Raw genomic sequence first — 14,424 nt, 5'->3', positions numbered from 1 at the left:
CCTTTTGCCTCAGAAAGCATACTCTCTAGTTTGATTTACACGTCAGTATTTTTATCTCCCATCTGCGGTGGAAATTAAACTCTGTAAAGTGTGATGAAAAAGCTTAGAGTTGTACTATGCCGTAGGTCATAGTCTGACTCAGGTGCCCTGTTTAAAGAATTTCAAGTAGGAGAGTAGAAAGGAGCAGTCAGCCAGATGTGATACCTGCCGGCAGTATCATAACAAGAGAGATTGCCATACAACTCAGTACAGTGGTACCTTGGGTTAAGAACTTAATTCGTTCTGGAGGTCCATTCTTAACCTGAAACTGTTCTTAACCTGAGGTACCACTTTAGCTAATGGGGCCTCCCGCTGCTGCCGCTGTGCCGCAGGAGCACAATTTCTGTTCTCATCCTGAGGCAAAGTTCTTAACCCGAGGTACTATTTCTGGGTTAGCAGAGTCTGTAACCTGAAGCGTTTGTAACCTGAAGTGTCTGTAACCCGAGGTACCACTGTATAAGGGAGCTCCTTAAATATCTCCATTATGAGCTTTGTGACATTCCTGATTCTAAACGGATGAAGTGTTTTATGCACGTTCATATGTCTTGGAGATATAAGTGTGCACCATTTCAAAGAAACACAGCGTTCTTCATATTAAAGGGAGAAATAAGACATGAACCTTTGGACAGCTTTGCATGTTACAACAAGTATGCCAACATGAAGTGCAGGTGTTGCATCCCCCTCATGGCCCTTCTAGCACAATGTAAGGGGGAAACAATTTGCAGAAGTGAGATATGACAACTGGTTTTGTATTTGGAGCTGATGTCTCTCACCCTTGCAAACTTTAAGGCATTATACCAGAAACACATTTATCTTTACTGATCCCTCTCTCTTTGTATGTGTGTGTGTGTGTGTGTGTGTGTGTGTACTATATCTATATCTATATCTATCAAAAGGTTTCCGATTTATAGCACAGAACAGCAAGGGACATGTTATATTGGACTAGATGTCAGTAGAGGCAAACAAAACTGGCTGTTTCTTTTCTCTGTGTTTATCTTTTTTCCAGCAGAAATTCAGTTCTCCACATTTATGTAGCAATTTGTGATTTAAAAAAAAAATCCTCATGACAATTTGTCAGTGTTTCAGTGCATTTTTTTCCTAATAAACACATCTATGTATGCAGATTTGACTAATCTTTTTGCAAACAATTTGCCCAAATATAGTGAACTATTTTTTACACTTACACACACACACACACACACACACATATCTATGAATAATTTTTAATGCACATTCCCTCCTAATAGTTGCATTTTTGTACACCTTTTTTCGATTGGAAAACAGCACTGCAAAATGAAAAAAAAGCACAAAATTCAAACAGCTGTGTTTCGGTTAATTGAGTCCTAATTAGTTAGGTAATTTCTTATTAAAATGGAAACAGGATCAAATTCCTTCCCCATGCCCTACACACCTGTTTTGAAGATGCCAGGAATGTTTTGTACAGAGGAGGAGTCAAGCAAGCCTCTACCTGCAACCTGTGATGGGATACTACCTGGAAACAGGGCTACAAATCTCACCTGAGGTGTTGCAAGTTAACATCGGGAATAATCCCCACGTTAACCATACATGGCAGAAACTATTCTTCATTAAATGGGGATTAAATGATGCAACTTATGTACTATTAAAATGCCTTATAAAATGCATTATAAATGAAAGAACTGGGTGTGGACCTTGACTGTTCTGGTATATTAACTGCATACCACAATAACTATGTAGTTATTGTGGAGGCAGAGATTCAGAAAAGGCTGCTGTTAGCGGTAAACAGCTCAGAAGAGCTGTATTTCGAGGAGAGACTTTTATAGCAGCTTGTGGTGTAACAGTCATGCAAGAATCCACAGCTTATCACGAACTACACACAGTTTTATGCAGGGTGGATAAAAATCAATGATTTTTTTTTCAAAAAAAAAAAAAGATTTTTTAAAATTTAAATCGGATTTTTAAAATAAAGATAGTTTCTAAAGATAGTTTTCTATTTAAGCTACATTATAATCCAAAGGCTATTCATCAGGAAATAAGGATTTGTTTTAAGTTTTTCATGTGTGCTAAAACTCAGTCTGAGGGTTTTTTTTAAAAAAATTGCTTAACCACATCAGTTAACAAACATGGATACATATGCTATAATGTTATTGTTTTAGTTAAATAAATAGTTTCAATTGTTATTAAGGAAATGAGTATTATTCTCCTTCCAATAAAGCAGCAGAAAAGTTGTCCAAATATAAACAGTTAACTTATTAAACCACACAATAATTTTATAATTATCTGTCTATGTATTTCTAATAGTATAACCAAATCAGTAATTTTTAATATAACTGTAAAAACTACTCTGAAAATTTATTATTCCAAAAATGAAACCTTCATCTGGTTGTAAATACTAAGATTATACAAGAAAGTATGAGTCTTTCTGTTTAAAAAAAAAAATGATTTAAATCAAGTCTTACTGAATAGTGATTTAAATCAATTTGATTTAAATTAAATCCACCCTGGTTTTATGACAGTGCAGTCTCCTATAATACCCAAATTCCCATTTTTGGTGTTTCTTTAATATGAATGAAGCCTAAGGGCACAAAACAGAAGGCTCAAAACTGGTGAGGGGAACAGATACACAGCAAAGGGCTTCCGGGCATGGGCGTAGCCAAGGAGGGTAAGGGGGCAGCTGCCCCCCCCATCAAGTAAATCAATAAAAATACTTAACTAACTGAGGTTCTGCCCCCTGTAACATGAAGCCTGTCAGGAGCTTGTTCTACATTCGAGTAGGACCCTGGCAGAGACACATGCCTGACTGGCATGTTCTCTCCCTCCTGGTTGAATGTTCGGGAGCTTCAAAAGCTTTCTTCAGCCCGAAAATCACAGCGAACGATGCCAACAGACATCAGCACACTTAGGGATCCTCAGAGTCTTTGCAGTTCGCATGACAGACCTCAGCATTTTGGCTAATCTACTTTATTTACATATAAATACACACGGAGCACTGCAACATGGCTCCCTCTCTCTCTAGCATCAGACAGCAAAGAGAGAAAGAACAAAGGACAATAGTCCCACTTCACGGAACACAATAACACAAACATCCTGTCTTCATCACTTCCCACTCTGTGGAGTCAAAACATACCACGTCATGTGAAAAACAACAATTCCATGACTGCAATCACGGAGCAGGAATTCTAACAGAGCCTGCCATCCCCAACATAAATCCTGGCTATGCCCATGCTTCATGGTTGTTGTATCAAACTAATTCGTACCTATATCCCATTGTGGAAAACTTCGACAACGAAGCACTTGTTGAGATTTCATCAGCAACAACAGGGTGAAGCATGAAATCAGAATCCAGTAGGGAAGTCGGAGAATTCTCTCCAAAACAGAAGCAGAATTTGCAACTGTTTGCAAGTTTGTGCCATATCCAGGCTGGAAATCAATCCAGTGAATATGATCCATTGCAATCCAATGAAAACAATCAGTATTCACTCCAGTGCCATTTTTCTACAAAAGAGGTACCTAAGCTCACCATGAACTTCTGCCTTGTTCGCTTAAGAGTGGCAATGGCGCCATGTTGTTGTTTTTGAAGCCCACAACAGATACATAAATTATGTTAAATAGCCAACAGTGACTCAAATAATGTAGTATATGGCAAACTGCACCAAAACGGAAACAGTGACAAAGACAAGCACTTCTGTTGTGCACATTTCTGGGTGTACAACCTAGTTCACAGCAAGGCTGCAGTCCCAAACATACTTACTAGGAAGTTAGTCCCATTGAACACAATGGGACTTACTTATGAGCAAACACATGTAAGATTGAGGCAACAAAAGTTTTGTGTAGAAATTGCAGAGGGTATTTGGCAGGGATCTCTGCTTTTTAATTTTCAATGGTTGTAACGCACCTGGGACCTGCTAGTGTAGTGCAGGTAATGAGTTATTATTATTATTATTATTATTATTATTATTATTATTATTATTATCTGAGCATCTTCTATACTGTATCTATTTATTTTGAGTGGCTATTTTGAGGTGGAGGGCAGAGACTGGATTGTATGAAGACCGAATAGCTATATTCAAGTGGATGGGTTGAAGAGTGGTAACTAAGAACATAAGACAAGCCTGCTGGATTATGCCAGTGGCCCTGCTCTCTCGCTGGAATAGATGGACCAATGGTTTAGCATAGTCCAGGCAACCACTGTACGTACCCCAAGCTGTTAGGGCGAGCCAGGCTGCAAACTGAGCAAATACATAATGTCTTGTTGGAAGAGGGAGAGATTATTCTTGGCAGCAGTCTGAACTGATAATATACAGAGCAATTTTGAAATAAGGCCTTGGGGCCAAGGTTGCGCACTCCAGCTGTAGAGTGAAAGTGGCAATCTCCATGCTGACTACAGCAACTCTAAGGTTGCAATCTTAATTGAATCATTATAAGGTACACTGTGAAATTCATCTCTGACCTGTTTTGATTGGCTTCATTTCCACAGATGAAAAAACGCAAATGCATAATGTCTTGAGTTTCCTGTGACATTATTGTTCCTTACTTTCTCCTTTTTGTTTAGCTGGCCTTATGCTCTACATATCACTACAATTCCATTTCTTATTTCCCCTTTTTCTGTAGTTTGCAGCAGTAGTGGAATACAAATGTTTAGTTTGGATTAGCTTATCCAAACAGAACCAGAGATTGGAGGCGGCAGGATGGGATGCAGTTGTTATATTGCAGGGGTTGGGTGCGGAGAGGACAGAGGTGGAGACCGAGGAAATCACTCTCCTTGTTTTCTGATGTGTTTGTTTTGTTATCATCTTTCAAAACAGCACACAGAATGTAGGTGGGGGGAAAGTTGGCCAGACTGTGTCTCTCCTCCAATCTCACATTTGAACTCAGGAAAACTATGAATGCACCATCACTTTTAAAAGGAACAAAAAACTGTCACACAGATGCTAAAAAGAAGTGTAAAATGGCAGCAAAACCTGCTGTTTTGGAAATAATAGCACAGGATGAGGACAACTGATCTCTGCTGGGGCTTAGATTTTAAGTCCTCAGTGGCTTGGGACCTAATATCTGAGGGAAAGCCTCCTCCCATATTGTCCTGCCTTTGAAATCATCTTTGATCTTGTTTTCATTAACTCCATTTCCACAGGTGATTAAATGCAAAGCTGCAATCATCTGGGAAGTTGGCCAAATGCCTTCTGTGGAGGAGGTGGAGGTTGCACCACCAAGAAGTCATGAAATTCGAGTGAAGGTAAAATATATTATTCCAAAAGAGAAGGTGCTTTCATTCATTGTGAATTATGACTGTAGTGGCTGAGGATCTTGTGCCTAAACTCTGAAAGCTTGGATAGGGGGGTCTTGAGTGGTGGAGGAATGGTTCTGGAAGACTTATACTTAAAACTCAGAAGTTATTCTTTCCTCACCAGTGTCTATTGACAAGGCAGCTCTTGGCAGAACTGAATGGACTCCATGCAAAAGAAGAAAGATCCTGCAAAATTCTCAATCAGATTTGTGCAGAATTTCAGCAATAGTTTTGGTGTGATTGCATTTGAAACTTACACAGCAATAAGAAGCAATGCATATCCAAAAGCTCCGAGCAAGTTCAAACAAGATTAACAGTGAAAGATTCTCCCTGTTATCTTTCATACAAAGATTATCCAGTGATATGACTCCAGCCCCTGAATCATGCCACAGCTGCAGTCTGAAATAAGTCAACCCACGCACAATTTTACCATATTGTAATACCATCTGATGATTTACCTGGTATGCTTTGACCATACTGGGACCTGCTTAGCTTCTTCAAAGCGGTAGCCTCATGTGCCTTTAGATCATATCCCCCAAATATGTATTTCTGCTAGTCCTGCTTAGCTTCTTCAAAGCGGTAGCCTCATGTGCCTTTAGATCATATCCTCCAAATATGTATTTCTGGCTAGTCCTTTGCATCACAGTTAGTAAAATCTGAACGAGATCAAGTGGGTAACATTCTTGCTGAAACTTCCCATGTGAGCTGGTCCTCTCTGTGAATACCTGATTCTTTGAGGGCACTGTTTCCAAACTATTTCTCCATCAGGGGATGCAGTTGTATTAACAGGGTATCTGCATGATCTCCTGTTCACCTGGAGACCCATGTTTATGACAGAGACAAAAAAATTCAGTGCCAGTTCCTGATGAATATGTTTGCTAGGTGGAAGCAGTGAAAGTACTGGAATAGTATTTTGCATTCCCCCTGCAGATAGTGGCCACTGGGATCTGTAGGACGGATGATCATGTACTGAAAGGCATTTTTCCAAACATAGACTACCCAGTTATTGTGGGTCACGAAGGAGCTGGAATTGTTGAAAGTATTGGACCAGGAGTCACTTCTGTAAAGCCAGGTAAGGATGGGGCAGATCAGAAACTCAGAAGTGCCTGTGTATTGGACACCACTAGGATTTGCAAGCATGGTGTAAATAGCTTGACTACACATCAGCCCCAGCAATCAAGGCCCAATAGCCAGGGATGGTGGGAGTTGTAGGATCACATTATGTACTAGAAATAATCTCTTTCTTCAAGTACCCATCAGAATCATAAGAAACCCCATACCCCCAGGATCCTTGTCCCAAATCAATGACCTTTGGGCATTGCCACCAAACCCGATAGTATGTTTCTCTGTTGAAATACCTCTTCCAATAGCTTCGTAACAGACAAAGTAGCAATCTAAGCACTGGCTAAAAAATAATTAGGAAAAAAGAGCTAGATAAAATCACTATAAAATGTTGTGGTGATTTGGAGGTTCAATCTGAAATCAAGCTCTCCCCCCCCCCCTTTTCTGTTTTCCTTTTGGTGTCCTCTACTGTGGGTTGGTGAAGGACCCTATGTGAGAGGCAGGCAAGGAAAGAGCTCCCAGGGTGGGAGGCGGGGGTGGGATAAAGGGAAGCTCCCAGGTGAGAGCTGCGAGGGTCCGCTCCTTTTTGTGTGTAAAAGGTAAAGGTAAAGGTAGCCCTGCCCGTACGGGCCAGTCGTGTCCGACTCTAGGGTTGTGCGCCCATCTCACTTAAGAGGCCATGGGCCAGCGCTGTCCGGAGACACTTCCGGGTCACGTGGCCAGCGTGACATCGCTGCTCTGGCAAGCCAGCACCAGCGCAGCACATGGAAACGCCGTTTACCTTCCCCGCTATAAAGCGGTACCTATTTATCTACTTGCACTTAGGGGTGCTTTCGAACTGCTAGGTGGGCAGGAGCTGGGACTGAAGACAGGAGCTCACCCCGCCGCAGGGATTCGAACCGCCGACCATGCGATCGGCAAGCCCTAGGTGCTGAGGTTTTACCCACAGCGCCACCCGCGTCCTTTTTGTGTGAGATAAGGGTTAAGAGCTACCTTTGAGAGATGACTTTGCATTTTCTTTTCTTTCTTTTGTTCTTGTTTTTATTTATTGTATTGTATTATGGAAAAGCTTCAATTAAAAAAAAAATATGCCGGGGGGGGGGGGAGAGAGAGAGAGAAGAGATTGCATATGCTAAGGATCCTTGCCCACCATCAGATTTCCTTTGGGCATTGATGCCAACCCTGAAATACATTTCTCCTTTTCCAACATTCCTTGTTAATATCACTGTGTTTCTCACACAAGCAAGCAAGTATACCCTGGCAGAAATGCTTTGGCTTTATTGGTTGACAATAAAAGCTTCCTTGTGCAAAGGGGCCCTCTGTGTACTGGCTACAAATTAATCAGGAAAAGGGGGTTAGATAAAAATCACTATAAATTGTTGTGGCAATTTGGAGGCTTAATCTGAAATCAAACTGGATTTGAGTTTGTTTGTGTTTCTGGTGACTTCTCTCCCTTACATCAGGGATGTTGGCTTACATTATGCATGTATGTTCTGTATTTCATTAATACTATTGCTACAAGTTTGTCATGGCCTTTGAATAGAACAATAAGCCTATGAACTTAAACTTTGTTCTTGTCCTTGTTGTTTTCCCACAAGGTGACAAAGTCATTCCTCTTTGTATTCCCCAGTGTGGAGAGTGTGGCTGCTGTTTAAGTCCTAAAGCTAACTGCTGCCTCAAGTCCCAGTAAGTTCATCTGGCATTTTCTATTAAAGATTTGTTTTTCTTAGTAATATGGAAAATTAGTATTTAGTCCAATTTATGATACAGACCAGTCTGAATCTTCACAAACAGCCTCTGTGAACCTCTTCAAAATTTGATGCCAGATAAGACCAGCAGGTTCACCTGCAAAGGGAAACAGATCCACCACTTCCTATGGACAAGCACATTCTCCGAATACACAGTTATGCCTGAGGTTTCCATTGTAAGAATCGACAATGATGCTCCACTGGATAAAGTCTGCCTCTTTGCCTGTGGGTTTTCTACTGGCTATGGAGCCGCAGTCAATTGTGCCAAGGTAAGAATCAATTCACTTTTCTGTTTCTCAAATAAGTGAAACAAGAGTATGCTTACTCCCTGCTAGAGAAGAGAGGCACCTTCAGATATCACTTTTCCAAAAAAAACCAACTGATGCTACTTGAACTTCCCTGCTCTCACTGGGTCAAGCTTCCCAACAGTACCTCTAAAAGGAAGCAGCAAAAGGCTGTTGTTTGGGTAGGTCATTGTGTTTTGATCTTATTTTCCAGGCATTGTTAGTTCACCAGCTTTACTCCCCAGAAGTCCCCTTTCCAGGGTTTCCCTCAAGCAATCAGAGACTGTACCTGTGTGAACCTAACCTCTTCTCCTCCCTTTTCATGCCTCTTCTGGTTCTGAGAGATAAGTGGGGAGGGAGCTTGTCACAGCAGGAGGGGGAGACACCCATGACTCTTCACCAGCCTGATTCATCTCTGCCTCTTGGTGTATCTCCACTTGAGGAGATTTCACCCCTCCCATATCCAAGAATCTGCTGATGTTCTCTGCTGATTCTCCAGAGAGGAGGTGCAGTTTCTGCTGTCTACTTATTCTGCTCCAGCTTCACATCAAAGTGTCGGAGAGAGAGAGACTGAGTGTTAGAGAGAGATCGTATGTATAGATAAGGTTGCTGCTAAGAGCAGCTGCAGACACTCAGTGCAGTTCAGCTTTTTCGTTTAGACCTCATTTAGCTCTGTATATAGTTGTGTATTATAGTTGAAGATAGAATAAAGAAGATACAGAGCTGTTCTCCGAGTCGTTTATGCTCTGCTGTACTCTGCTATACTCTGCTGTGCGACAACTGTCTTCTTGTTGGAGTGAATCCGGTGTTCACAACTCTAAGCTGTGAGTCCACAGCTCTTTGACCTGTTCCTGTGCAGAAGGTGGTCTCTGGAAGTGCTACCCCAGCTCGCCTGGCCCAGTCAGGGCTGAAGTGGATGAGACCAGTCGGTGGCACTGGCTCATGGGCGATGCTGACACCACTCACCTCCCAGCTTCAGCTTCTCCCTCTGATTCTGGACTTCTCTGCGCCACAAACTTTCCCAGCTCACTAAACCCTGTTACTTCTTCAGCTTCTGACACCACCTCTTCTCCCTGTGACCACTCATCATTATCCCACCACTCCGCAGGCTCTGAGCCTTCCTCTCTTTGTGATTCTCCAGCTAGTTCCTCCCAACATTCCTCTGCATCCAACCAGTCCATGACATATTTTGTATCTCATCTTTCCTTCCAGGAGCTCAAGGTGGCATATACCCCAACTAGTTTAGGTCCCGCAATATTCCCAGTGACTGATCCAAGGTGACCCAGTGAGCTTCATGGCAGAATGGATATCTGAACCGTGATCTTCCAGCTCCTAGTCCAACACCGTAACCACTACACCACAGTGTCTCTCAGTTCTGTCTCTCTATGCCTCTTCTCTTCCAGTCTGCCAGTCTTCCTTCCTCCCAGATCCTCAATCCTGCTACATCACTTGTGTTCTGGGAAGTCCCTAATGCAGTTTTTATTAATTTGCAGGTTGAACCGGGCTCTACCTGTGCCATCTTTGGCTTGGGAGGTGTCGGACTGTCTGTTGTCATGGGCTGCAAAGTTGCTGGAGCATCCAGGATTATTGGGATTGACATCAACAAAGATAAATTTACTAAGGCCAAAGAGTTAGGAGCCACAGAATGCATTGCTCCTCAAGATTTCAAGAAGCCCATGAATGAAGTTCTGGTAGAGATGACAGGTCTTGGTGTGGACTACGCATTTGAAGTGATTGGACACACAGACATCGCGGTATGTTTTCTGTTTTGATGCTCACATCCCCATTTTTTGGCTCTCCTGTTCAGCCCAGGGCTCACATCTGTGATCTCTCCTTATATAAGCAATGCACCTGGCTGGGACTACGTAAAAGATTGAGGTGGGAAATTCTGAAGACAGAGGGAGGATTCACGGTTGGAGGCAATATGCTTCTGAATTCTACTAGCTGGAAAATGCAGGAGGAAAGAGCATTGCTGTACTCTGGTCTTGTTTTGGGGCTTCCTACAGGCATCTAGTTAGCCACTGTGATGCTGAACTAGTTGGGACACTAGCCTGATCCACCAGGCTATTATGTTCATATGCTTTTATATTGCAATGCCATTTCCATTTCTGACCTCATTTTTCTGTGTGTCCCAAACAGGTCACTGCCCTTAAATCCTGCCATTTGGGCCGTGGCACCTGTGTGCTTGTTGGGGCACCTCCTGCAGGATCACAGCTCTCCATCGACCCTACTCTGCTCCTCACAGGAAAGAAATTAATAGGATGCTTGCTTGGAGGTGTGGATTGGTTAAAGTTGTTGATATATGGCAGCTACTGCATTGATCCATAGAACTGGAATGGACATTGAAGGTCACCGAGTCCAACCCCCTCCTCAGTGCAGGATCTGCAGTGGGATACAGCCACATCATCCCAGATAGATGGCCTTTCAGCTTCTGTTCAAATACCTCCAGCCTAGCGAAGCCCATCACCCACTGAGCCAATCTACTTCCCTACACTAGGTAGTTTCTCCTAATGTTTAGCTGAAATCTGCTTCTCTGCAGCCACAGCAACCCTGATAGATGGCCTTCCAGCCTCAGCTTAAATACCTCCATCCCATTGGCCTTTGATTCTATTAAGCTTATTTTCTTAACTTATAAACAGGAGTTATCCTCATCTTCTAAAAAAATTTACGGTAATTTATAGCTCACACATCCTGACATTTTCTGTTCTTTAAAAATAATAAGCATGCAGCTTGCATGCTGATCCAATGTCCTTTTATTTCCCCCACCCCAGGTTGGAAGTTAAAAGATGCTCTCCCTCAACTGGTTTCTGATTACATGAAAAATAAATTTAATACAAATGCATTAATAAGTCACACATTGCCCTTTGAGAAAATTGCTGAAGGCTTTGAGCTTTTACATGCAGGAAAAAGGTATGGGTTCTATGTTTTATTTTTTATATTTCCTTCCTTCCTTCCTTCCTTCCTTCCTTCCTTCCTTCCAATCTACTGAAAGAATGGTGGAGTGGCAGCACTTGGTTGACCACCCAAAAGCTGAGGGGTGAGATGGAAGTTTGACGAGGCTGGGAGGTCAGTGTGGTGAAAACACCCCAGCAGAGCCAATCCATGGTTCCTGCTGGTTCATTTGCATCATGCCAACCTCCCAGCCATGTCACTCTTCTTCAAATGGGGCCTCCCTGATCCAAATCCAAAACATTCATCTCCATGTCAGTTTTCAAGTCAAAAGAAATTGCCACATTTCACATGGTGGGTGGAGAGTGAAAGGTGAAAATGTTCATGTTCCTTTTTACATGCTTTGGAAACGTCAGAATTTGACTTTCATCAAAGCAATCTAAAATGCCTCAGATGACAGTATACAGACTGTTAAGAGCTATAAACAGAGCCAGCCCTGACATTAGTCAGAGTGAGATGGCTGCCTCAGGTGGCAGATGCCAGGAGATGCACAGCACTGGGAAGATGCTGGAGGACAGAAACTTTTGGTGCAATGTGAACGGACCTACATCCCCTGGACTAGCCTGTTGTCCTTAGGCACAATGATGGATGCAGTCGCGTCATCTGTGTCAGAATAGGATTCAGTAGCCAGTCTGGTCAGCTTCTGAACATGGAATGGGAGGGAGGCACTACCATCTTGTCCTCTGAATCAGGCCAAAAAATGTCTTGGGCCAGCCCTAGCCATAAAGTATTCAAGCAGAGTCAAGGCTGTTGCTATGATATTTCCTGATGTCTACTGAATTTTGCTAGGGTGCTTTCTCATAGTTATATTAATGTTTTCCCTTTTCTCTTTCAGTATTCGCTGTGTTTTGTTGTTTTAAACCTTCAGAAGCATCTAGCAAGAGGGGCCACAGCTGAATACAGCTTGCCATCCTGCAGATCATTTGCATCCCTCCCCAAATTCAACTGAGCTTTTATTGAAATGGTTGAGGGTTTACAACCAGTAAGAGTTGAGAAGCAAATGTAGGGGAAACAGTATACAGACTGTTAAGAGCTATAAACAGAGCCACATCCTTATATCCGTTATTGTAGCCTGCAAATGCAGGGTGCGTGTGCTTTTAAGATGTTGCTGGAGCCCTCTGGTGTCCAACTAGGAACCTTCCAACCAGTTCACCATCCCCTGTTGCAATGAGCCATTGTGAACACACTACACATTTAAAACACTAGCACACCACTTTAACAATCGTGATTGACTCACAGAGCTACAAATACCAAGACCCCTTAACAAACTAGAGTTCCCAGGATTGAGAAACAATGTGCTTTGTGTATGCTTTAAATATACAGTTTGCTTGTGACCTTGACCCTTTCTGCATGATCAGGGTTCCCATTCACAGCAGCCAATACCCTTTAGACCTTTCACTCAGTGCTGGACTAACAAATTCTCTGACTAGGGCTACGGAGGATAATAACTAAATGAAACCTCCAGATTTAGGGGAAGTATATCCCTAAGAATACCACCATATCGCTCCAAATATAACCCACCCCTGAATACAGCCTATAACAGATCAATACCATAATTAATGAGAAGCCCCAACAAGAGAGGCCCATTGCCTTCATGAGCTGCTTGTGCATCTCCCAGAAGCATCTGGTTAGCTATTGTATGAAACAGGACATTGGACTAGATCAGCCTTTCTCAACCTGTGGGTCCCCAGATGTTGTTGAACTACAACTCCCATCACCCCTAGCTAGCAAGGCCAGAGCTCAGGGATGATGGGAGTTGTAATCCAATAACATCTGGGGACCCACAAGTTGAGAACTGCTATACTAGATGGACCCTCAGTCTGATCCAACAAGGATCTGATCCTAGATTCTTATGTTAATCATACTTGGACCTTTTGTCCCTGCGGGTGGGTCATTCTTACAATGTGATCCTTTGACAAGACATTTCCTTGGCACAATTGACAATGCTTCTTTCTCATCTCAGTGGGACTCATTACATCTGGGGCAGGCTAGGTATGCATGAGTGGTGACAGCACTATCAGCTGACTTGGAGAGCAAGAAGAACAACAGCAAGGCCTATATGAACACCATCCTGGCTGGTCGATTAGACTAGGAACTCCGTAGGCAGCACCCAATCGCATGCTCATTTCCTCAGACATCTTAGGATATATGGGTGCCCCAGAGCAGTCTTTTAAAATGTTCCCCAGGAGCTCAACAGAAAGCAAACAAGCAGCAATAGTTTAGCTGTAGAGAGTCCATCGCTTGCAAGCCAAAAGAGCGAGGCCTCTCCATTAGCACTGACTGCAACTTTCTGTGCAGTGGCTCCCACTCTTGAGGAGAAAGGCCAGTTGTAAATTGAGTAGAGGCTCAAAAGAAACTTCAGAGGAAACTTGCCTGTGTGTAAATTCCTTCTTTGCATCATAGACATGATCTGCTAATTGTGTAATGTGCTTTTTCTTTTAGAGCAACAGCAGTAACAGCACATGCTAGTGAAGAGTGGGGGGGGGGCATGCATGCAGTGCCTTCCAGATGTTGTTGGGTGCCTGTTCCTAGCATAGCCAGGGCTCAAGGATGATGGGAGTTGTAGTCCAACAACATCTGTAAAAGATGTGGCTGAAGTCGTCAGTTTGGAAAAAGGGAAAAACTCAAAAGAGAAACTCACTCTTAAATTGAATTCCACACATCTCTGCAGCAATTTGCTGTTTTATAAAAAGTACTCGTGAAAATTCATCAGCATTTTAGTGTGTGTTCCTCCTAATATACTCATTTTTGTATATAGTTTTTGACTGATACATGCATTTCTTCAAGTATATTCTCCTAATATATGCATTTTAGTGCACATTGCTTGGTTGGAGAACTACATCGCAAAATTCAGAGACGTGAGAATTTCAAAGGATAATTGTCTTTTCCTTCGAAAAGTATGAAGGAAGCAGCTTCTCACTGAAATGCAAACCAATTCAGATTTCTTCCCCATCCCTAATCTGGAGGGTATAGCTACTTACACTATGGAAATTATTTCCTTTTTGTTACTGACTTTACTAACTGGCTTTAATAGCCAAAAAAGGACATATATAGCTGAATAAACAGACCTTTACAACCA

The 14,424-nt window shown here is 42.5% G+C and overlaps 1 protein-coding gene across 3 annotated transcripts in view; it reads left to right on the top strand.

Annotated features, from left to right (window-relative positions):
- LOC310657625 (alcohol dehydrogenase 1-like) overlaps positions 1 to 14,424 on the top strand; it is a 26,763-nt gene extending 12,339 nt beyond the window's left edge. For 2 of the 3 annotated variants that reach the window (XM_083398575.1, XM_083398574.1), the window contains 9 exons: positions 5,150 to 5,251; positions 6,233 to 6,374; positions 7,963 to 8,050; positions 8,159 to 8,381; positions 9,890 to 10,150; positions 10,536 to 10,671; positions 11,168 to 11,306; positions 12,181 to 12,359; positions 12,391 to 14,424. In XM_083398575.1, the coding sequence (XP_083254701.1) occupies positions 5,150 to 5,251; positions 6,233 to 6,374; positions 7,963 to 8,050; positions 8,159 to 8,381; positions 9,890 to 10,150; positions 10,536 to 10,671; positions 11,168 to 11,306; positions 12,181 to 12,205 (1,116 nt within the window). In that variant the 3' untranslated portion in view covers positions 12,206 to 12,359; positions 12,391 to 14,424. Of the gene's footprint in view, positions 1 to 5,149; positions 5,252 to 6,232; positions 6,375 to 7,962; positions 8,051 to 8,158; positions 8,382 to 9,889; positions 10,151 to 10,535; positions 10,894 to 11,167; positions 11,307 to 12,180; positions 12,360 to 12,390 lie in introns of all 3 variants that reach the window. The other variant, XM_083398576.1, reaches the window with a different exon arrangement.

Source organism: Podarcis tiliguerta (genome assembly GCF_965153285.1).
Source record: "Podarcis tiliguerta genome assembly, chromosome: 9".
In the NCBI taxonomy this organism is placed as follows: domain Eukaryota; kingdom Metazoa; phylum Chordata; class Lepidosauria; order Squamata; family Lacertidae; genus Podarcis; species Podarcis tiliguerta.
The sequence above is the reverse complement of the archived record's forward strand: the minus strand, read 5'-3'. Positions and strand labels throughout refer to the sequence as shown.